The 23,323-nt window shown below is 37.3% G+C and overlaps 1 protein-coding gene across 4 annotated transcripts in view; it reads right to left on the bottom strand.

The window, feature by feature from the left end:
- RABEP1 (rabaptin, RAB GTPase binding effector protein 1) overlaps nucleotides 1-23,323 on the bottom strand; it is a 49,345-nt gene that overhangs the window by 9,506 nt on the left and 16,516 nt on the right. For 2 of the 4 annotated variants that reach the window (XM_074923211.1, XM_074923215.1), the window contains exons 2-10: nucleotides 20,591-20,719; nucleotides 18,259-18,462; nucleotides 17,027-17,187; nucleotides 10,627-10,746; nucleotides 7,690-7,825; nucleotides 6,728-6,906; nucleotides 5,628-5,753; nucleotides 2,570-3,037; nucleotides 309-413 (exon numbers count right to left, since the gene is read on the bottom strand). In XM_074923211.1, the coding sequence (XP_074779312.1) occupies nucleotides 309-413; nucleotides 2,570-3,037; nucleotides 5,628-5,753; nucleotides 6,728-6,906; nucleotides 7,690-7,825; nucleotides 10,627-10,746; nucleotides 17,027-17,187; nucleotides 18,259-18,462; nucleotides 20,591-20,719 (1,628 nt within the window). Of the gene's footprint in view, nucleotides 1-308; nucleotides 414-2,569; nucleotides 3,038-5,627; nucleotides 5,754-6,727; nucleotides 6,907-7,689; nucleotides 7,826-10,626; nucleotides 10,747-17,026; nucleotides 17,188-18,258; nucleotides 18,463-20,102; nucleotides 20,122-20,590; nucleotides 20,720-22,538; nucleotides 22,600-23,323 lie in introns of those variants that run through there. The other 2 variants (XM_074923214.1, XM_074923212.1) reach the window with 2 other exon arrangements.

The raw sequence follows: 23,323 nt of genomic DNA, 5'->3' as shown, positions 1-23,323 counted from the left end.
AAGATACTGACTTCAGCATGAGGACAACACCTTTTATAGAACAATGCCTTTCCTGCGTGGTCTTATAGCACCAGATAAAGTGGTTCTCCAAGGTGAATCCTTAAGAAACACGTACACATGGTGCTTATGACCACATACCCATAGCAGATCAGGTTATATGAATAAAATGTCCGAAGTTATCCAGATTTTAGGTATGCTCTCATTGTTCAACTGAAACCAATTAATAAAATAGCAGATGGTTCATTGTTGCATCCTTAGTAGTTTGAATAGCTGCAAAAATCTTGCTAAAGCTAGAAGAGAAATCCCACCTGGTCTCTTGTCTCAGCCTCTTGAATCTGGATACCTTGCAACTGCTTCTCATAATTCGAGCACATATCACAGCGTCTACCCAGCTTGTTCCCTGCATTCTGCACCTGGAGAACACAAAGTTATCACCTGCCATAAAGGCCATAAAATCTTCAAGGAATGCAGGAGTGCTACATACTCTCAGGTGTGTTGTGTGATCACAAAATATTACAGATAAAAGACAGTGGCAGACTCATGTAATGGCAAGATTAAGTTGCTCTAAAAGTAAAGGATAATGTAAATCAGCTGCTGGATATCAGCTTTTCCCAGCAGGAGTCCCACTATTAGCACAAAAGCAATAAGCCATGACATGCAAGAGTTCATCAAGTCATTCAGTGTGTTCTTTTTAAATATATTAGTTAATTATCTGTACAGAAACAGACATTTCAGAAAAGCTTTCAACATGCCACAGCATTTTTTCATGCAATTATTCTGTATTACATATCAAGCTATAAACACAATATTATGGTGTTTGGTTGGGGGTTGTGCTTTGTTTTGGGGTCTTCTTTGTGTGTATGTGGTTTGGTTTTTGGTGTCTGGTTTTGGTTTTTTGGTTTGTTTGGGTGTTTGTTTTTTTTTTTTTTCTAAATCAACACAAAGCAATTAAAAAGCAAGTCTGTTCATCAGGTCAGGACTTCCTTAAATCTTTTTCCTCCTGTAACTGAGCTTTGAATATTTTTCAATGGCATATACTAATTCTGTTCTATAACAGTCATCAAGCTTTATTTACTTTATAATACCTTCCTCCACTATTGCTCAGTATCAGAGACTGAATAATCAGCTAAAATGACAACTGGGAAAGAATAAAGTAAAAGACAGGCTGACTTAAAACAAACAAAAAAAAAAGAGAAACAGGAGGAAAAAAAAAGTGTCAGGGTGTGCAGGAGGGAAACAAAGAGTAAACCAGCTGCCATTTTAAAACTGTAATGATTTTGGCCAAGGGGACAAATGAAAGTTCTATCAAAGCTCGAGCTGCAAGTCAGGTTTGAGCTGAAATCATATTTGTATTTGCTGTTCCATGTCCTACCCACACAGAGTGGCATTCACATACCCTGCCTGTCCTCCTGCCTCCAGAAACACGTGGGAAGCAGCACATTTCTGAATTCTAAGAAAGGGTTGGAGTAAAGTGTCATCAAAATGTCAACAGCGCAAGGAAATACTGAAGAACAGAGGATTTAACTTGGCTCCGAGATCATGATGCTGTAATTTCGCCAGATATTATAAATTACTAGCAACACCAAAAAAAAAGCAACTATACAATAGGTTTGGAGAGACCTCATAAGTAATGACTTGCAGATAAGATGAATTCCAACAAGTTGAGGAAATAAAATACCACTAGTTCATCTCACTGTCCTTTGCCTAGCCTCTTTCACTGCATTTCTACATTCCCTCTTTTATCCCCCTTCTTGTCTTCCTTTTCAACCATTATGGATTGTTATCTCCTCTCCGCATTTTCTTCTTCCTAAAGTGTTGCTCCTTGGCCTCTCCTTCTAAAAGAATAAACACATGAGCCCCACAATACTCCTCTTTTCAGCAAGCTTTGAAGTGGCATCATATAAAGCTGCTGAAAAACTGACAAGCAGAACACCCAGAAGCAACAATTTCCTTGGTCACCCATATTGAAACTGGCACAGCGTTACGTCTAATCTGCTGCTTGCTGCTCTCAGAAATTGGTTTCTGGTGATGCAAGTCCCCAACAATTTTCTGAAGCTTCCTTTGTGGTAGCTTTGTGTGTTATGCATATCTTGGCTGCTTATTTCTAAATTGCACTCCACGCACAATCCTCAGTAAAACTCCTTGTCATACAAAATAGCACTGTTAGCTCTGCTCCTTTTGTTAATCTTTGCACTTTCCTAGTCACCCCCAGTTGCATTATAAAGTCCTTTCCTTAGCCTTCCATTTTTTACCTTGGGGTTTTTTTTTGAGTTTGGCCATCTTTTTTCACCCTCTCACATATTTGTGAGATCAACAACTACCTCTGTCAGACCCTCACAAAGTGAAAAAATGTCCTGTATTTAGTAAAGCTGTCTTGCCCATGAACAGGGTCAACCAATAGTTTACATCAGATGTGCTTTACCTAGAGAAGTATTCCAAGAGAGAAAAGTGAATAGCTACATATGATGCTATTTCCTTCTGTGACTGACTCCATGTAAAGCTAATTAGAAAGAGCTTTCAGCTAGCAGAGAGCAGCCTGTCACAGTAGATGTGTGCAGTGGGTACTCACCTCCTTCTGCAGTAGGTTCCACTCCGTCTCGCTAACCAAGCGGTAACCGCTAGGAGATACGTAAGCGCTTTCTACCCCTTGTGTAACACTGGAAAGAAGTGAAGCAGTCTCTTCTTGCTCTGGTGTCATTGCTTTGATTGCTTTTTCCTGATCTTTGGTTAACATGAACCCACTTGGCATTTGCAGAGACCCAAGGGAAGCTGTATCAAAGTTCTCAGACACTGAATCTGCTCCAACAAGTGGTCCAAAATCTGACTCATCCAGGTTCCCAGCAGATTTTGCTTTGTTGTTGTATCCTAAAGCTTTAGACTGTAAAGAACCAGATGTCCCCAGACTGTCTGTTGACTGTGCTCTCCGCAGTCCCTCTTTAAACATATCGTTATCTGATTTATTGAAAGATTCGCCAGAAGAAAGAAGCAAGTCTGCATCCAACGAATGGACTGAGCCATGGGTGCTATTTACATGCACCTGGAATTGGAAAAACATGGAAGAAAAAATTATATACTCCATTCTAGAACCATGGTACAAGAGGAATGCTGGACGCTAATTATCAGACATGGTAAAGGCAAATTTAAATTGGCTTTGGCAAGAATATCTGATCACTAAGCTTAAGATGGCCAAGGATAGAGAAATGTACCGTTAGTTAGAATTAAAGAACAAAACAAATAAGCTTAAAAAAAAAAAAAAAAGGAGTCTTATATTAACAGAGCACTTTCGTAAGGATCTGTCTGCCTGCTGGACAAGCAAGGACAGAGTCACCTTACATCTTCCAATATTTGAAATGAGGTGCTTCTCCCACTAAAGAGATACACTTGCAGTATCACTTCTAGAACCAAAATCTACACAACAGAAGGAAAATACTCCACTTCCACAAGTAAATTCAGAAGTCTTTCGTAAAACAAAAAAACTTTACAATAACATAAAAATAAATGGAGAATGATATACTTAAAATCTATTCTATACTGACTTCTATGTCTTTCTTCTGCTTTGAGTATCTGACAAAATATTGTAAGAGAAATATTTTCTTTAAAAGATTATTTGTACATAAAATGAGAAGGGAAAAGGCTGGGCTTAAACAGAAATGTATCCTGGGGAATACCAATACCAAAAGCCACACTGTCCTGTGACATAAAAGGGCACATTAAGCCTCTTGATCTATTTTTATTTATTTGTAGCACGAAAAGAGAGTAGTAATGCTTTATTTAAAAAGCATATGACTGCTTTCAAAATACCTTACAATATATTACACACTTCTGCTTTGTCATTAGACATTTAAATAAAATAACACTGAAAACAAGGCTCTTAAAAATAGTACTTTCCAAAATAGGTCAGCAGAGATGAGCAGGCAGCTGGTACTTCCATGTAAGTGTTTGTAATTTATAACTATATATTATGTACTACTTTTTTTATGGCTATTGTTAATGTCTTGTTTTAATAATTTTTAGGCATAGTATTTATAATTACACATATATATACACGAGTTCAAGTTCACAACAAGAAGTCAAGAGAATACCGACATATATAAAGTTGCATCTTCAGACAACAGCTGTTTGGTGATACAGTTAACAAATCATTTGTTTGTATTGCAAACTGAGAAGAGCTCAGAAGTCAAATTATGATAAGTTGTAAGGCATGACTGATAATATGATTCATTACCACCTGAAAACACATTCTGTACAGTTAAAAAAGGTCACAAATAGCAACAAAAACAAATCCATAAATGGAAACTGCCCTTTCTCAAAATGTAACATTTTCCATTATGTATAATCCCTAGAATTAAATAAATATTGTGATTAAGGGACTAAAGAGTATCATAGGAACTGAGATTAAAGAAAACATCAGAAGATAACACTTTTGTCACCATCAATGTGTCTCATTTGCATATCCGGATAGAGAAGTGTTAGCATACAACACTAGTTGAAATAGAAAGTTGTATCCTTACTGTAGGATAAAGGGTGGAACTAGATCTCAGCTACATTTAGATGTTATGATTCTGAACATCTTCCTGCATTCTGAACTGTTAGAAATCATTGATAAGAATAAAGGACAGACTCTAGAAGTATATACTTTTTTCCCTTCAAGAAGTCTAAATAAAGCAGGCAAAATACTGGCTCACACTGAAAATTTTCAAGTCTCTTGAAGCTTACATAAGCTTCTATACCACAAAACTTGTTTTTATTAATTTGTCCCTATTTTGACTTACAAAACCAAAATGGAACCTGTCAGATGATCAAAACCAAGCAAACGCAGTGGAAAAGGATACGTAACTGCGCATTTTGAAAGTTTCCAAATTCCAACCTGTGTGCTCATTGGACTCGTTTCCTCAGAAATGAAAAGCTTAGGCAAATTTCAGGTGCAATTTCAGCTTGTCCCAGTGTATGAGTATCTACAACACCCAAATGGCTTGCTAACTCACAACATCCAGCAGCATCACTTTTTCTGGCTATTACAATGGGTTTACTAATATCTCATGCAGCTTCTGCAAAAACTTGGTGCTGAGCCCCAGCTACTGGCTTGCCTAAACAAAGCTTATTTTTGGCTGCTGAACAGATGTGGTCAAAAACCTCAACTCACATAGTTGGATGAAGCTTAATACACACAGACACACACATCATACTATTGCACATGCTAACCAACTGGCTAACTTCACAGTCAGTGATCTCAGACTTGCCTAACCAGTGTAAGTTTAGTACAGAATTCAACAAGTAGGTTAGCAAAGTAGCTACAATACCCCTGCTGAACATTCAGATATAATTGGTTTAATTCTGAACATTTATGTGTGTCAGAACATAGTTATAAATCCCAAGAGACTTCAACAGCAGTTAACATACAGAATGTAAAAGGTAAATTACAGTTTTTAACAGCATCTCTCAGGATTGGAAAGTATTGTCTTCTAATCTTGATTAGAATTTATATATTCAAGTGCAACTCCAAAGATCTTTCATTGCTTAATAAGAATTACAAGCCACAGAGAATAATAGGCACTAAGTTTGCATTTGTATTTGTAATCAACACCCTGAGGAATGCACAAGTGCTCAGAACTATCCAACTGTTTTACCTCTTCATTAGAGAGCTGGGTAAGGGTTTCCTCTTGGGCTTGAGAACATGAAGCTTTCATTTCATCATCTGAATCTTTCTGCTTCTGTTCCTTTCTCTTGCTAAGCCTTTGCTGATCATCTTCTTCCTAGAAATCAGTGGTCAATAGAAAACACGTAAGTGGGATTCAGTTTTTCCATAGCAGTCATAACATTCGCTTTCATAAGTAAGATAAGCTGCTAAGAAGGCACTGGAAAATATTATTTTGGTTAAAAACCCAGTATTTATCACATAAAGATTCTTTTGGTTAAAAATCTAGTGTTCCTTTCCCAAGGCACACAAACTGACTTAAATGAGAACTTACGTTTCAAGTGTTCTAGAATAATTTTATTTAAAGAACACATTACCTAGATCAAAATTATTATTATTATAGAGATTACCAAATAAGTAACAAAACCAGCTGTTACACTGGCTACTGTATAGAACTTGATAATATATTTGCATCACTAATGGCCCCATTAACAGCCATTATACAAGCATGAACATTAAAACAAAGTGTGAAAACTAGAAGTGCCTTCATCACTCTAAACACTGGAATAGAACATATGGAAAAAGAACCAAAAGAAAGACATCACAGAACACCAAGTCACAAAGCAAGTACACAATCACTTGCATAAACTGATTTAAAACTGAAGCTCTTAATTTATGCCTGAGCTAGGTACTGTATTGGAAAAACCTAGAAAGAAGTGAAACTTGCTATCCTAACATCCTTGACCCAGATATTTTGCATCATAGATGACTGTTCTTTCCTCCAAGATTAGTTTCTACATATTATTATCTTTTCATTTAATAATGTTGACAACATGACTTTTAAAGTTACTATATACATTAATATTAAAATAATCACCCAAACTGATAGTTTGTTATAACTGTTGGCTGTCATTCAAATGCAGAATTTCTATTAATACTGTCACCTATCATTTTTTGAAATATTATAACTTAAATAACTTGTCTCTAACATGTGATTTCTATACCTGATACACCACATTAAATCTACTGTATTAAAAAAGGAGACAAAAAAAAAAAAAAAAAAAAAAAAAAAGGAGGAAAGCAGAAAGCAACCTGGTCCTTTTTTTTCAGTTCTTCAACTTGTCGGAGCTGCTCAGAGGTCAGAACAATTTCCATACGTTGCATGTCCCTCATCAGCAAACGCTGAGACTCCAAGAACTGGTCATTAGCTTTTTGCCATGTGTGTTTCAACTGGTTGTGCTGTTGTCGCTCTTGCTCTAAGAGATGGCAGACTATTCAAAAACAGAAAGAGTCATTCTGAACCAGAATTTTTTTAACCTCTTTTCCAAAGAGAGGCATTTTCATGAATAAAAGTAATTATTATTCTAATCAAGAACAGCCAGGCTTTGTTCAACAACTATTTAGGATGAAATAAGACATTTTCTTAATTCCCTAACTTGGCTTGTGATTAGGGATGTATTACTGACAGTTCAAGATTTCCCAATTAGAAGACTAAAGCCTTAACTCCATTCATGAATTCTAATAGGGCTTTTTTTAGTGCTGGTTTCAAAAGACTGTCTTCTATGTCCCTATTTATTTCAACAGAGGTTCCGTTTTTCATTCCTCTGCAGTGATTCTGCGCTGTACTGGCATACGTGTACATTCACACACCCATTCCACCACCAGGCATTCAGAATTGACATACCTCAGGGAGACATATCAGTACATTATGGAAATAATGCTCATAATTGTACACAAATAAAAGACACCAGTAAAATCACTTTAATAAGAAGGAAGCTTGCAATACCATAACAACTTAGCAAAAATTCAATACCATCCCTCGAGAGAATGAATGGCTCTGTTGTTTTTCTGTCATAAAAGAACTCCACATTCAACTCTTCTGTAAATGTTTTAAAGGCTTTCACATTTAAAAGTACTGCCTCCTCCCCCCACAATTTAAATCCAATTCAGATTTAAATCCAATTCAAATCGGAAATCAGAAAAGAATTAACAGCTATGTTGTTTTTTGTATCCTTAGTGTAAAAGAGTCAAAAGGATTATTATTAGATAGGTACCTTCATGCAGTTCTTTCCGCAACTTCTCTGCATCTTCTTGCAGGACAGATTTTTGTGTGTTGAGAACAGCCACATACATCTCTAAGTCTGTCCTACATGACTTCTCAGCTTCCAAATAATGGTTCAGTTCTTTAACCTAAATAAAAGGAGGGAAATCCACTATCTCAGTGAGGGAACACTCTCAGGCATTTCCTTTTCATTAGAAGTTATAGTGTTGCCTGTTCAGGTAATATACAGGTGCTGAAGAACAAGCTTAGTTCTAGAAATCACAAATATTCAACTACCGATGTGCAAGTAGTCCTCACATTTATTTCTGAATAAATCACTCATTAAAAATCTGCTAAGTCTAACATACTAGTATATCACAGTTATAATAGCTGGATCACAACAGCAGCGGCACTGAGCACAAGAGATGGCAAGGAGGCAAGTATCTCAAGTATCTAAGAAGAGCAGACAATGCAGCAATTCTTTAACCAGTGCTGATAAGCCAACAACTAAGTACGATGTAGAGATGGTTCAAAATTAAGAGTAATAAGGGTAGTCAGAAAACATGACTATGAGGCAAACTTGAACTAAGCCTGGGATGGTAAGTCTAAGAGAAAAAACATTGAGACAAGAAAAAACCCCAAACATTCAAACCCATGAAAGACGGCTGCAGAAAGAAAGGAAAAATCTGTCAATGAGAATCAATGAAATCAAAAAAGAATGAAGAAATATATTAATGATATTTTTCTTATTTTCTGTTTTTTAAATAGCAAAGCTAACAAAGAACTAGAATGAACACACTGGAGAGACTGCAGAATCTCTGGTAAGAACCTTTTAAGATAGGGTTACATAAACATCTGCCAAACATAATGCTTGTAGAAATGGATCCCTTCTTGGAGCAAGGATTGGGCTGAAAGATTTCTTTATGGCACTATTCAGTTTCATGGTTTGCTGAGTCAGGAGTCACAGGAGTTTTTATTCTGAAGGAAACAAAAGCCTTCAGGCAATTGCTAAATGGCTCCACAGAGGTGCTGTTCATCTTCTTCAACACAGTACAGGAGCCACAGACACCAACTCAAAGCTCAAGATAGTTCTTAGGCTTTAACTTGGCATTGATGGTGGGAACAGCTTCTCCTGCCCTAGGATACCAAGTCTTCTATCTGCTAGCCTTTTAGCCTTTGAAATGGAGAAATTTGACTCCCACAGAATAGTTCTTGGGAAGGATAGAACAGAAGGGGAGAGGAAAAAAAAAAACCCAACACATTGTTTCACTAATCCAGCTAAATATTTGACACTGAAAAACAAAATGACATGACTCAAGCAGATCTGAGGGATTTCATCATGACCAACAGAAAAGCCAAATATATTGCTTATTCTACATATCAATCCGCATATCCATCTAGTAATGTCATGTAAATGATACCGTGCATTTTTATAGTGCCATAGATTACAGTATTTTAGCAACTTCCTAAATTTGTGCTTAAACATCTTCTTGCTAGACACAAAATAGCAATTTTTTCTCGTTAAGCTAAAAGGGTGACTTGAAATAGGACTATCACAATGTCAGACAGGAGTAATGAAGTGGAACTGGCCACAGGTAAGAATTAAGGGCCTAAGTTAATTTATTTGGTAAGAACCACCATCTAAAGTGAGACTTCTTTAAAAACAACCCCTCAATAAACTAGAAAACATGCATAAAGTGATTATTCTCTTTTTTCCAAGAAATGCATGCTTGTGTTTTACTCATTCCACAGAATTACATGCTCAGACTAGACTACTCTTAAGAAAGAATAAGCGATAAAAAAGGAGGGGGAGGGAAAGCATTTTGAGAGCAAGCAGGAAACAAGAAAAGGTCCATGTTTCTTCATCTTCCCCAAATTCATCATGTCAATGAAAAGGAAGTATTATTTGCATCAATAGAAAAAGCAGAACTACCTGGAGAACTATTATTCCTAGGAGCACTTAAATCCCCCAAATTTGACCTAATAAAGCACAAAGAATCTGTGAAGAAGGAAAACACTCAATCTAGTAAAATTTTTTAGACTGTTATAATTACATTGTTGTCCCAAATTTCAGACAGACTTTCAAGTTGGAATAAAAGCAGGAGTGAGGGGGAAGAGAAAGAATTCCAGCAAGTGATGCGCATCTATTTAAGTGAGGATGTAAATGACCCAGAAGACAAGGCATTTATTTGTATGTCTTAACATTCACATGGTTACTTTGAAATTTCAGCCTATTTGACTTTCAAGATAAAATATTTGCTACAGAAGACATCTTCATTTCTGTATAAAACAGTACATTACATGCAACTATCTTAGAGTGATGTAGTATTATTTACCCTTCACAGCTGATGCAAAAGTTCAATAGGGATTCTGACATACCTGAAGAATACAGAAATGCTAGACAAATCACTTATACTGATTTCTTGCCAGCAATGACCAGTATCCCTTTCTATGAATCTGAGGTTTGCTTAAATTTTAAGATATAAAAATTCTGGTGATACTGCCTCAATTTTATGCCCAAGATTTGAAAAAGAAATACAGGTCATGCTCGATGGAAGTAGATTAAAATAATTCTGTCAAATTCAAATCTTTCTGTGGATGCAAGCATGACAGTAATATAAAGGCCAGGCGCTCTTGGAAAGGTGCAAAGCAGATATTTTTCTAGAACTTTTTCTATTAGTAGTAGACCTGAAGCCACGCAATTTAGGCTAAGCAGAGATGATGCTCACACACACACACGCATGTAATGCAACCCTCAAAAAATGTTTTTTGAAAGATGGGAAAAACATATATAGGCTAAATATGTTAATTATGCTACAGGAGAAGAAATGTATTGCATGTGAGGAGTTCCACAACACACCTTTTCTCCCTTACAAAATTTGACTTTACTTATCTGCAAATTAGCATGATGTAAGATATAAATTAGGATACAGTTACAACTCCACCTCACCTTTGATGCTTCTAACTCTTTTATTTTTTCTTCAGCTCCTGTCAATTTCTCCTTTAGTGCTGCAATCTCTTTCTCCATAGGCATCACAACCGAACGCAACTTCTCAGCGTCTTCCTGAGCCTGAAGTTAATACAATAAATTATGAATAACTCACATTATCATAGTTTTTACCACAACAGTTTCCATTATCAGAAACTTTTGGAGAAAATATCTATTCCAACAAGAACAGCTGACTAAACTTCCACTTTCAATACTTGTCTTACTGCTATTTATTTAGTTCAACAGTCACCTCTATGACAACAGGCCAATATTGCTCCATTCACAGAAGGCAGCTAAATTTTAAATTCATGCATGGATTAGGCCACGAATATCTGTTTTTAAAGAGAATGTTAGTAAATCTATCACTCTTGATACATGGGAGAAAATTTACTGACCAGATATTTCAAAATACTGCGCTTTTCTGTTAAAGGCTATCACATAGGCACATATAAAAAAAGTGTAACACAAGAACTGAATAGTGAGTTATTGGTCATTTGTTTACTTAAGAAGTTAAAAGAAAAAGGATCTGCACAGTTATGTATAGTGTAGCTTTGTTCTGTTTTAGAAGACCATTTTTCAACTTTAAATTACTATTGATGCAGCATCAGTTTTTGTCATTACTGTCTGTATGTAGTTTTGACAAACTGTACTAAATATTTCACAAACACCATGATTTTTTCAAAAAGTAGTCCTGAAGAGATCAAAATAGGATAACAAAATGAGAGGGAGGGGAGGAGAAAGAGCCAGGTAAAAATAGCAAGAATTAAAATGAGAAATAATGTTCAGTGTTCAAATTCAAAATTGCACGTCAAAGGGTGGCATTGACACCCCCATTTCGTCAAAGTTTTTTTTTCATGGATGCACTAAAAACTTTCCAAATGAAAGAAACAGCTCCCATAGACTCCACAAGCAGAACACTCAAGTTCAAGTAAAGTTCTTCAAGTCACAAAGAATTTAAGTAACCTAATTTGGGTTGGTTTTATGTATGAAGGCTCAGAATGTTCAATTGTTCTCTGTCTTCTAATGGAGGAACTCGGGGGGGGGCGGAGCAGAGAACTATGTCCCAAAGCTGAAGTTTCAAAATATGACACTTTTTCTAACTGAATCAGTAAAGAGAGCCTTAAAGGTTACTCATCTGACTTGCAGTTTCTGGTAAGCTTATTGTCAACTGCATTCTGAGCAAGATTTTCAGAAAGAAAAAATAGAAAATACTATCAACCAATTAAGTTTTCTAAACTTTAATAGACAAAAAACCCCAATATTGCAATACCTGTCAATTATACAAATGCTGCCAGGCCCCTGGGCTCTAAAAAGCTTTAAAAAAACCCTCTATAGACAAAACAAAATGAAATGTCTTCATGTTTCATTCACTTCTGCTACATTTTGTCACTGCTACTTTGCTCGTCCAGAGAGTACAAATAAAGTCGGTGAGGAAAGTGAGGGACATCTCATGATGCAGTGAATTCAATACCAGGGACATGTGATGGTGGCAGGATATGTATGTATGTGTGACACCTGCAGCCAGCAACTCAGTCACATTTTTCAAACAGATGGGAGCAGGAGTTCAAAGATTGCTTTATATTTCATTTATTGTGTCAGTTCTATTCATTTAATGCTACCTATAGCCAGCTCATATGTACAGCCCAACATTGTTAGGACTGTTGAATAAGCTTTTTCCTAATTATTCATGATAACTGGCAGGAATATTTCATCACCAGTCCAATTTCACATGATTCGACACTGAATGCAGAGCAACAAATACATCCATGCTGGAACCAACCAGTTCAGAGAAAGCCAGAAAGTTCTCTGAAAGCAAAATCAGTTTGCTGTTCAACAGCACCCAACTGGAAAGGTAAAACTATCAAATTCCACATGACAGAAAAATTACTCTAGCTGTTACTGTTTGGTAAACAGAGTTGAAGCTTGACACTATGGTTGAAACATATTGCAAATGTTTCCTTCAAAAAAAGGGGGGTGGTCTTGGGGGCTAAGGATCCATATTAAAGAAAGGTCAGTATGATACTGAGCTAAACACACACAATAGCTTGTATCCGCTAACAAAACAAGTGCTGGTCACTGGGTCTGCTTTTGAAGGTAAAGTATAATTACTGAGACTCCCAAATTGAGGTTAAAGTCCCACTCAAACCTTTAATAAAATGACAATATCTATCCTCTCAAAAAATGCTACACAAAGATACTGTCACATGTGGCAAGAGGTGCCACAGCATCACATTTCATCTGTGTTAAAACACATTATTCAGACTCTTCCAGAGGTGTGATCCTTAAAACATTTATTTCCTTCAAACATTCTACCATTGTAACTTGACTGTCAAAGGCCAAGATTTTACATATTATCAGCCTGTATTTACTCATCACCTAATTCAAAAACAGGGCACCCTGACTGCTTCTGCCCCAGCAAAACCTGCTTTCCCCAGCACAGTGGCTGAAGAACATGCTACAAGGGATCTGCAGAGCACAGCGTGAAGATGATTCCACAGAGGGAACGTGCCCCAAATGAGTCCAAGTCATCCCATAAAACATTGCATTGCTAGCCTGACAGCAAGCTACAGCGATCCTCAATGTCCTTTACTGTTACGCCAACCAATGTTTTCAGGAACAAAATCCCAGGTGGAGAAATCTCAGAATACTGTACCTGAATTCATTCCTTAAAAATGAGAGAAGCAGAAGACACAGAGACACAGTTTAAGAGAATCTCTCTTTAAAGTAGGAATAAAACAAAATTCCTCTAAATCTATTCCACTGGTTTTTATCATTACCAACAAAAGCAGCTTATTGTGTATCAGATTTTATGGCCAAATCTGTCACAGAAATCAGATAACTCTCCCCTTTAAATTCCCCCAATCCTGACTAATAGGCAAACTTCATGACAGGAGGTTGGTCCTTTCTTGCTCTTTTTATATGCAAAATACCTGTTCTGAGAGACTTCTGCTCCTCAGTTTGACACAACTGTGCTGAGAAGAGTCTTTATATTCATCACAGCTCCAACAGCAAACCAAAACCTTTCCTGAATGGAAGATGAGGTCTGAATAAAAAGGGACTAATCAAATTTCGCCAGTGGACAAGACTCATCCCAACAAGTCATTGTCCAGAGGTAGCCCAGTCATTACCACCCAGAGAACTTGCATGGAAGTACATGCTTCTATGGCTAGACTGCTTTAAGCATCTGTGATAACAAAAACCCCCAAATCTATCTGGTATTATGAGACCACAAGAAAACAGATAGTTTTGTAAGTCACCAATACATTTCCTGAAAGATGGATCACTAGGTAAGCAAGTTTATGATTCTAACAAGGTATTTACCTTTTTTGAGTTGGGAAGGGAGATGTATAGAATACACACAAAGTTTTCAACACAGATTTCTTAGAAATAGTTGCTCTGTGATAAAAATCACAGAACACACAAGTTTTCTACAGAGATTTGGCAATTTGTAACCTGAAATATATTTATACAGAAAAGCAAAACAGCTGCTTCCAGACAAGTTCATATGTTCCATCAGACACACCCTTTCTGACAAAAAGAGGTTTGCAAGCTAGACTTGGATACCTCTGGCAAAGTAGTCAAAATCTAGTAAATACAGCTCAAAATAGTATGCTTATCAAAACATCACCCGCCTGCTCTAAGCGCTTCTAAACCAGGATAAATAACATGCATACTGGAAGCCTGGTAGCACACATACCAAAACTGTATGCTCAACCAAATAAATAAACTTTAAATTCGAAGAGGTATTTGCAGAGTTCAGAGCAACATTTATTATCTATCCTTCATCTCCTTCAGGGGAAAAAGTATGCAGACAACAAGCGTAATTGTTAGCAATTACATGGATACAGTACTAAATCTCATGGATTTTCTTTATAGTTTAAAATTGATTTTATAGCCAAATTGAACACAAAAGAACAGAGATATGATCCAGTCAGGAGAGCCAAAAAGGTTAGCATCCTGGACTGAAACATACTGCCTGCAATCTTGTCTCTGCTCTGTCCATTCTTCTCACCTCACCTCTTATTGAGAATGCTAGACAATGGTATGGTTTATGCCAGTTTTAAGAAATGTGATGTATTATATGCTGGTACAGCATCTACTTACAACCCAGAGAGAAAAGTACTTTTTTAAAATTTTTCCTCCATTGGTATGTTTGGAGAGTCTTCAGAACTGGCCAGAAGATGAAGATATTTTTGAAAAACTCTTTCCAAGTTTATGCCTTAAAAAAAATAATAAATCCATCCTTATAATGGAGCATATAAAGATGGAGGATAAATACAACACTGTTGGCTGGAAATGCCATTTTGCATGAGGAATTGATCACAAGTCTTCAAATAGCACATCCCAAGTGATCAAGAAAATTCATCCTTTCACACTGACTGCTGAGGCATGAATATTCATTATTTTGCTAGCCAAACACAGCTTTTCATGGGCTTGGGATTTGTTCGTTTGTTTTAAGGTAAAACTGAATGCCCTTTTCCTAATTCTGATCTAATTCTTAGTCTCCTTGAGGAAAAAAAAACCTTCACAGGTTTAATGACAAAGAAGATTAAAAAACCCATGCAAAGCAGTTTCAGCAATTATTTCAAGCTGTGCTCTGGAAGACCAGATTTTCCCCCCCCCCTCCTATTACATAAAGTACATGTTCCTCTGCTTTATGGGCCTATAAAGCTTTCCAAGATCATATTAATCAGAGATTAATAAACCAATCACCTTTTGCTTTAGGATCACAAGGGATATTTATTTCCTTTTTAAAAGAGTAAAGTTGAAAATGCTATTTAGCTGCTATACTAAACTTCCAAAGGCTAAATGGCACATAATGAAGCTGCTAAGTTTAGGTGAGCTGCTCTGTCAACTGAGCAACTTGCAACTCCAACTGTTACTTAATCAGAACATTCAGAGGTTTTTTTTTTTAAAAAAAAAAAGAGCACTGAGATTTTAGTCATTGGAAAGACTCTCTCAGTCAAGAGAGAACTCTTTCCAAAAATTCTTACCAGCAGTTTGTTGGTAAGGCACTGCTGGGACTTTTACACTATGAACTCTGCATCTTCTAGGTTGTTTCTGCAAGACTCACCTTCTTCCAGCTTCAACTGAAGTCTTTTTTCTCTTAATAGCACTAAAACCTTCTCTTAAAACCAGTTTATGTCTTAAAATTCCAGTGGCAGTATTTCTGTAGTTAGAACATTGGCAGATTTGCTTTAGTCTGACTCCTACCTTTATAAATCAGGACTACATGAAGAGCAGTCTCACTGAATACCAAACACCAATTATGCAACTATAACTAGCAATATTCACGAATCTCTTTATAAGTCTCAGAAAAATAATTCCATTTTGCAACACTAATACTGATTGCTTGTTACAACACAGTAAAAATAAGTAAAACACTTATGTGGAATGTTTATGATATTCAATACTGCATTTCTTCTGCTGACAGCAAGCAGAAACAAAGAAATGCAGTGATGTGGAAGATTATCAGACATCAGTCGACTCATTTATTGAATACAGGATCATTTATTACACTAAAATTTTCTTAGAGTACGTTGAAGACTACTGTAAGCCCACTGAGAAGAAAAATTCACTGAAATGCAAGTTTTTATAATATGATAAACCAAGATTCCAAAACATTGATCTATTACGCCAGGTTCAATTTCCTTCCTGCCTAAAAGAAATACAACAAATCTTCAAATTCAATTAAAAAAAAATCCAGACTCAACACAAGGCACCTCAATCTACTTCTATGAACTCTAAGTCACAGATCTTTGAACAACAACAAAATCTTTCCAAACACCAGGGCAAATATCTTTCATTAGCTAATGCCTGTTTTGTAACAGCAAGGTTCTGTATTTCCTAGTACCATGCTGCACAAACATGGCTTATCTTAAAGAAAGATGAAAGACATTTTAGATACAGTGCCCATTAAAAAACTCAAAAGAAGTTTATAAGATCTGAGAAAAGGCGTAGAGGTGTGTCAACTCAAACAAGGACAAGGTGCAGAAGTGTAAAGGAAATTTTATACATCTGCAGTCAATCCAGAAAAACCTAAAAGGGGGATTTACTTGAGTTCATTTGACATTATGACAAGAGACTTTATGAGGCCTCCTGCTTTTACAGGCTGAAGGCCAAACCTTACCATCTTCTCAGCTGCAATCCTCTTACTGAATCCACATAATCAGGTGCAATACCTTTGTGGATTTAAATGCAGGATTAGGTCATGATGACTTCCATGAACAAAGAGCTGAAAATTGGCAGAGCGAGGCTATGTGTATTTCTGAGGAATTACAGCGGGCCCTAGAAATGAACTCATGCATAACAACACAAGTGTATCTTGAAACAGAAACTGAATAACTAGATTTCAATGTACCTTTTTCATTTCATTTTCTAGGTTTTCTTCCTCTTGACCTTCAGACAGTCGCCTTCTTAACTCTGCTATTTCCCGTTCCACATTTTCTCGATATTGATTCCACTGAGCTCGCTCTTGCTCCAACCTGTGGTGATACTGGAGCTCATAGTCACGAACAGTCTCTATAAAACAGCGTTTTCAAAACTTATTTTCAATGTAAGTTAAAAACAAGAGCTTTAGGAACTCCATCTCCAACCAGTCAATGATTTATCGTCATAAATGATCAAAACTACGATAACAGTGAACTTTCACTTCCTCTCTGTTCCCTTTGACTCTTGCCCCAAAACCCAACCACAGAAGCAAAAGATCCAGAGGAACTGCATCTCAATTTGTACCACCACTAGAACATAAAACAAACAAGCCCCCAAAACTGTGTAACTCCTAATTTCAAAATAACGAACAGGTCTAACATCCTATTGAGCAACACATTTTGTACCATCTAAACAAACAGAAATTTGTGTACTCAATATACATGAAGATTTGTCTTCTCCAGGGGAAAAGCACAATCAGGTGATGGAAAGACTGTCTACAGCCAACATGCTAGAGGCTCAGGATACTGTGATCTCATTTGTCAACCTTTAAGAAAACAGCCAGTTATGGCAACAGTTTGCCCCCATTTTGCTCCTTGCACATAGTTTATCTCAGAAACATCAAAAGCTGTGCAACAAGCAAAGAATAGTTCTGAACCATCAAGAGTAAAAAAAAAAAAAATACCCACAACTGATACAGAGTAGCATGTTCAGACCCTAGCCTGGGGCAAAGTCCATGTGATAATACTGGAAGGAATTCTTAACTGTCTGACAGCAGAACCCTGTTTACACAGAAGGAGAGAAGAGAATCACGCTGTCAGCCTAAAGCTGTTTTCAGACTTGTCAAATTACATACATTATACTTATCTTCATGGAAGAATGAAGTATCACATTCATAGTCTCTCAAAAATGTTTTGCATATATGTGGGAGTTCCCATTGCCATGATTCCTTCTAAATTCTACCTTCATATTAACAGAAAAAAAACCACCAATCTCCTTTTTAAGAATTTAGGAACTATGCTTCATCCATCACTTCTGTAGCCCAGTTTTGTCAAGCTGTGAAAAGCAGCTATCCATATTCTGTGAAGAGCAGGCACAAGTCACTAAACACATACTAAAGAGGTGTCTGATCTTAGCAGCAGCAGCTTGTCTGGTTGTTGTTACCTTTCATAATAGCTTGTAGCGAAGCTACTTCTTCTTGCCACTGTCTCTTCACCTCATCGATAGCTTCCTGCTTTGTATTCTCAGATACTGTAGCTATAGCTTTGATGTTCTCCATTTCAGCATGAGCCTCCATCAGCTGGGTCCGCAACTGTCCCAGATCATCTTGGGCTGCTTGCAACACTGCATTTTGTCTTTTCAAGTCCTCTGAAAAAAAGTGTTATTTACATTTAGTTTGATTAATAAATTCAGTCTGAAGAGTATCCATAGTTGCTATGGCAAAGAACAGTGCTCTAACAAGGGGGTGAAGGAAGCACTGATATTAAAGCATCTACCCATAACAACTGAACAAACACTAGTATCTTTAGGGAACATTATTGCTTGACTTTGCTTGCCCTAGTCTTTTATTAAAAAAGTACCTTCTCATCAAGGCAGTCACAAAGCAGACACTGTAGATACATATGACCAATAGACCTGATGAAAGTGAACTGTACTTCATTATTATTTAACTCATTCTGGTAATAAATCTGGAAAAGAACAGACAGGAAGACAGTTCCTCCCCCATTTTTGGCACCAACTTGGTCCTGAGTTTGGATAGAACACTTGATATTTCCTGAACAGAAACACTCTGAGACCACTACATGGAACCCACATAAGAAAACCATGCAGCTTAATTTGCTCTTTACTATGGCTTCGCTAAAACTGAGCTTCTACTAAAATAAGGAATACATTCAATGGAACATCCACCGCTTCTCTGATTGTTGCCCCTATAAACAGAAATTGAACTAATTTCACATTATCTTCCTGAGTTTTCAGTTAATCTGAAGCAAAAATCTCTGGAAGATACATATTATACAATTAATTCCAAAAGCACTAACACAAAATATAGTTCTATGCCCACATAGCCTATTTCAACAGCAATCACTTTAGCAGAAACATCTGGCAGCATACAACAACCACCAAGCTATTGCCATGTGTTTCCCTAATACCAAAAAGCTTAATCAATCCTGGTGCCCAACACCTTACTCCTTGATAAAGAATATGGAACCCAATGCTAATCAGGTACTCAAAATAGCATTAATCTTCTTATTAATTTAAAAAAATCCTGCAGCATTTATATTACTTAGTTTTACGACGTTAGTTACTTAGTATTAAGGATGGGCTGCAACAGTCCCAACATACGCTTAGGAAATGGTTTTGGAAAAGAGGGAGGGGAAAAAAGGCTCGGGGCCAAAAAAAACCCCAAACCAAAGTAATTGCTTGTATATTCTCCTCTGGTATCTTTTCACTTCGGTACATGTGAAATTTGGATTATTTTTTTATCCCTCGTCACAATTTATTTTTATTTTTTAGTCTTTTGCTGTTCTGAATAGGGACAATTATTGCTGATCTCATCAGTAGTGTCTTGTATCTTAAATTTCCTTTCATTGAGCTGCTAGAAGCACAAAGAAATAGGCCTTTTGTATGATCTGATCTTTATTATGCCTGTTGTATTTCTGCTCTCAAACTTACACAAGCAGTTGCAGTCTTAAGGCATTATTTTTTGGCTCTACTTTCATATGTTAAGGACAGGAAAATCATTAGGATCAGAAACAAATCAATTTGACTCTCAGAACAACAGGCATCTCTACTTTCCACTTCTTTATCAGATATTTGAGCTCATACGGTTCAAATTTTCCTATAAAGAGTGTTATTGAAATAGATGCCCTTGGCTGGTATTAAAGCTTTTACAATGTTGTCTGCTTACATTCTACCTCAGATGGAAATTTAAGACAAATTAATACTACATAAGAAAGCTAGCACAAAGTACAAACAGCATACCATCTAGAGTACGTTCTTCCACTTACCAGATCAGCTGCTGTTCAGAGAGAATGAGCACACCAGGACTTCAGAAACTCAGTATTAAAACTCAGTGGTGGTGTTTCTGCATGTACCAAGTTGCTCTGCTGACTCCTATCCATGCAGGCAAATTTTTATATTTAATTCTAAAAATTCATTCTAGGAAGCTAAATAGCCACCTACTGAATTTTACTCTCTCCTTGTCTCTTATGTTCTTATTATATCTGTTTAAAAGACTACCATCACTTTTCAATTTCTGGCAAATCAGACACAACAACAATGCCCTATCCTACTAACCATGCTGGATATGCAGTCGACTATCCCAGTAGAAAACCCCCTTAAATCCTAAGTATCCTTAACCACAAAAAAAACCCAAACAAACCAGAAAGCAAATGGAGAGTAGTAGTTGCCATTACAAATGTTATTCTTTATACAGGCATTATGTGAAGATGAAATTTAATAAACTTTAGAGTAATTCAGAGAACTGAGAACTTACCTTCCTTAGCCAAGTATAACTCCTTAAATTTTGCTCTCTTTTGATTAAATTCTTGCTCAAGTTGCTGCTTTGTCCGCAGAAATTCTGCATTGACCTTTTCCAATTCTGCTACCCGTTGCAGAAGAGCAACTAAAAAATAAAACATAAAGTACATCACTAACAGTTAAGGCATCCCATTCTGCAAGTTTGAGGTCTGGGGCTTATTCTTTTAAAAATATCTTTACTCATTAGCTCAGTTGCTGCCCCATGATACATCAGGACAACTAGTCAAAGTCCTTTAAGCAACAAAGGAAGGTAAGTTTTCTTAGACTGTAGCACCATACTGTATTCAGACATCTTTACAGCACTAGAGGTGCATGTGATTGTTTCTTACAGAATTCCCTGCCAATCTCCCACAGAAAACCACAATTTTTTATATACAATGAAGGAAGAAATGGAAAAAGTGCCAGAATTGTTTCTATTGGTGCTTCTTTCCAATTTAGTCACGAGGCACAGAAACAAGTGTGTGAAGCCTGAGCAATAAAGCACCAAGTTCTCAAAGGTTGAGGTCAAAGAAACAAAGTGGTAGCCACTCAGCTAACAACTATGGAAGAACAGAGCACAGAAAAACCCATAAACTAAAAATTAGGTGCCATAATCTTTCCTGTCCTCAGTTCTGCACATTCACTAAAAGAAAGTGAACCAGACTATACTCAGAGAAGTCTGCCAGAAGATGACCACAATCTACGGAGAAATAACCGATCATAAGATCAAACTCTCATTTCCAGCAAGTAAAAAAAAAAAATCCTCAAGGGCACAGATCCATCACACTATTTTCCAGTATTTACAACATCAGCAGCTGATCTGGTGGCACAACAAAAAAGGGAACAGTATGAACTCCACAAAGCACCTACAGGTTGTTACAATGTGGTTGTTATTGAAAAAAACATACAACACCATGGTATGATGCCATAAAAATCCCATACAACCACCAACTCTGTAATACTGATCTTCATGAGCAATATTAACTTCTTTGCACCTCAAGCAGTATAGGTCTAGTTTAGGTGCCAAACAGTTTCATACTGCACACCTCAGAGTTCAAATATGAAACAGAAACAAAAGACAGATGAGCTAGATTTTTTTTTTTTTTTTTTTCTATCTCCATGCTGCAATGCACTGGGCAAATAACATTCCTCTACACAATTCTTTATCTGTTCTACAAAAGCATTTCATGGACATGTTCCAACTCTGTCGTGCAAAGCTGAATCACCTCTTTTCAGTTATAGCTTCTATATAGAACAGACTAGATACATAAAATATCGATCCATCAGAAATGTTTATATATCACACCCAACACACTTCCCACCAAAAGCAAGTAGTGAAAACATCATACAAAGGCTACACGACTTCAGCATCAAACATTTAAGACTTACAAGCAGACAGAATTAGATCTAGAGCTTAGAGTGGTAAAACACTGGATGGTCAATGCCGTTGAGACTGGGTGAGCTATATTTATTTTTAGTACCAGATGACCTAGAGTAAGAGCAGACACAAACAAAAGGACCTTTTAAAAGCACAGGTATATTTTACTGATTGCTGGTTACGAGGGCTCATGGTGTTAAAAATACAGGACTTAATCTGTTCAACTCTGTATCAAAGAAAAGGTATATGTAGCTACAGGACTGAAGATATTTTAATGTTGCTTCTTTGTTGAAATCCTCATTTTGTTTTTTTATCACTAAATATCAACGCATCAGTTTTTCTGGCCAACAACCCCTACGGGTATAGTGCAAAGCCAACCGCACAGGAGTATTCTCCAGAAAATGAAAGGAACCTGTAGCAAAGACAACACACTGAGAGCAAAGCTTCAAGTGAGTTAGGAAAGCGGCTGGAACAAACCCAGGAAAGAAATAGCACACATGAAGCCGGGCCCAGGTAGCAAAAATGCTTCCCAAGGCTAAAGCGTTACCTTTGATCTTTTGCTGGAGTCTTCCAAAGGGAAAGGGTTTGCCTACATTTCCACTCCCCGCTGACTTCTGAGACGGCGATGCTGCCAGCAAAGCTGCTTCCCGCAGCGCGGGGGAGAGCAGCTCGCTCGCAGGCCCAGGCCAGGGCCCTGCGCAGCCACGCTGCTTCACACCTCCGAGGAATGAAAAGCCACGCCTGGCTCTCAGGAGGTGGTTTTGATCTCACGGTTTCAGCTCTTGAAAGGAAACTATTAGAGGCACTAAAGTCCAAAGTGAGCTCTGTGCCGGGGTTAGGGGCAGGTGGCTAAACCTGACAGGTCTGGCCAGGCAGTTCTGCATCTGCAGCAACCGGCCAGGAGGCTGGAAGCCACACACACACATTCAAAACTAAACAAGGAGGAATCTGGACACTGCCTACCTCCCAAATACTGTTTTGAAGACCATATAAAACTTGAATTCTACAATTACTAATTCTGAAAGCTAACAAATCAACTGCAGACATCAGTCAACCCCCTCGCCCCTCAAGACAACTCAAGCACTCCTTGTTTACTTGTTTCCCCTTCCATCCTTCCTACGCAGAGAGACAGCAGCAGCTGTGCTACTGGTCCCTTCAGAAAGCTGTTGTGGAAAGCACCCGAGTTGTATTTCTTCCAGAGGTGAGAGCTGCTTCTGCTGAGGATGGAAGGACAGAGGACACCAAAAGAGCAGAAAGTGCAAGTGCTTCAACCTGGAGGAACACCAGACTCATTCTTTTTAAATCCTCCCGCTCAAGCAGAGAGAGGGATGG

The sequence above is a fragment of the Athene noctua genome, chromosome 19 (genome assembly GCF_965140245.1).
Source record: "Athene noctua chromosome 19, bAthNoc1.hap1.1, whole genome shotgun sequence".
Classification (NCBI taxonomy): Eukaryota; Metazoa; Chordata; class Aves; order Strigiformes; family Strigidae; genus Athene; species Athene noctua.
Note: the sequence above shows the minus strand (reverse complement) of the source record. Positions and strands in the feature narration are given on the sequence as shown.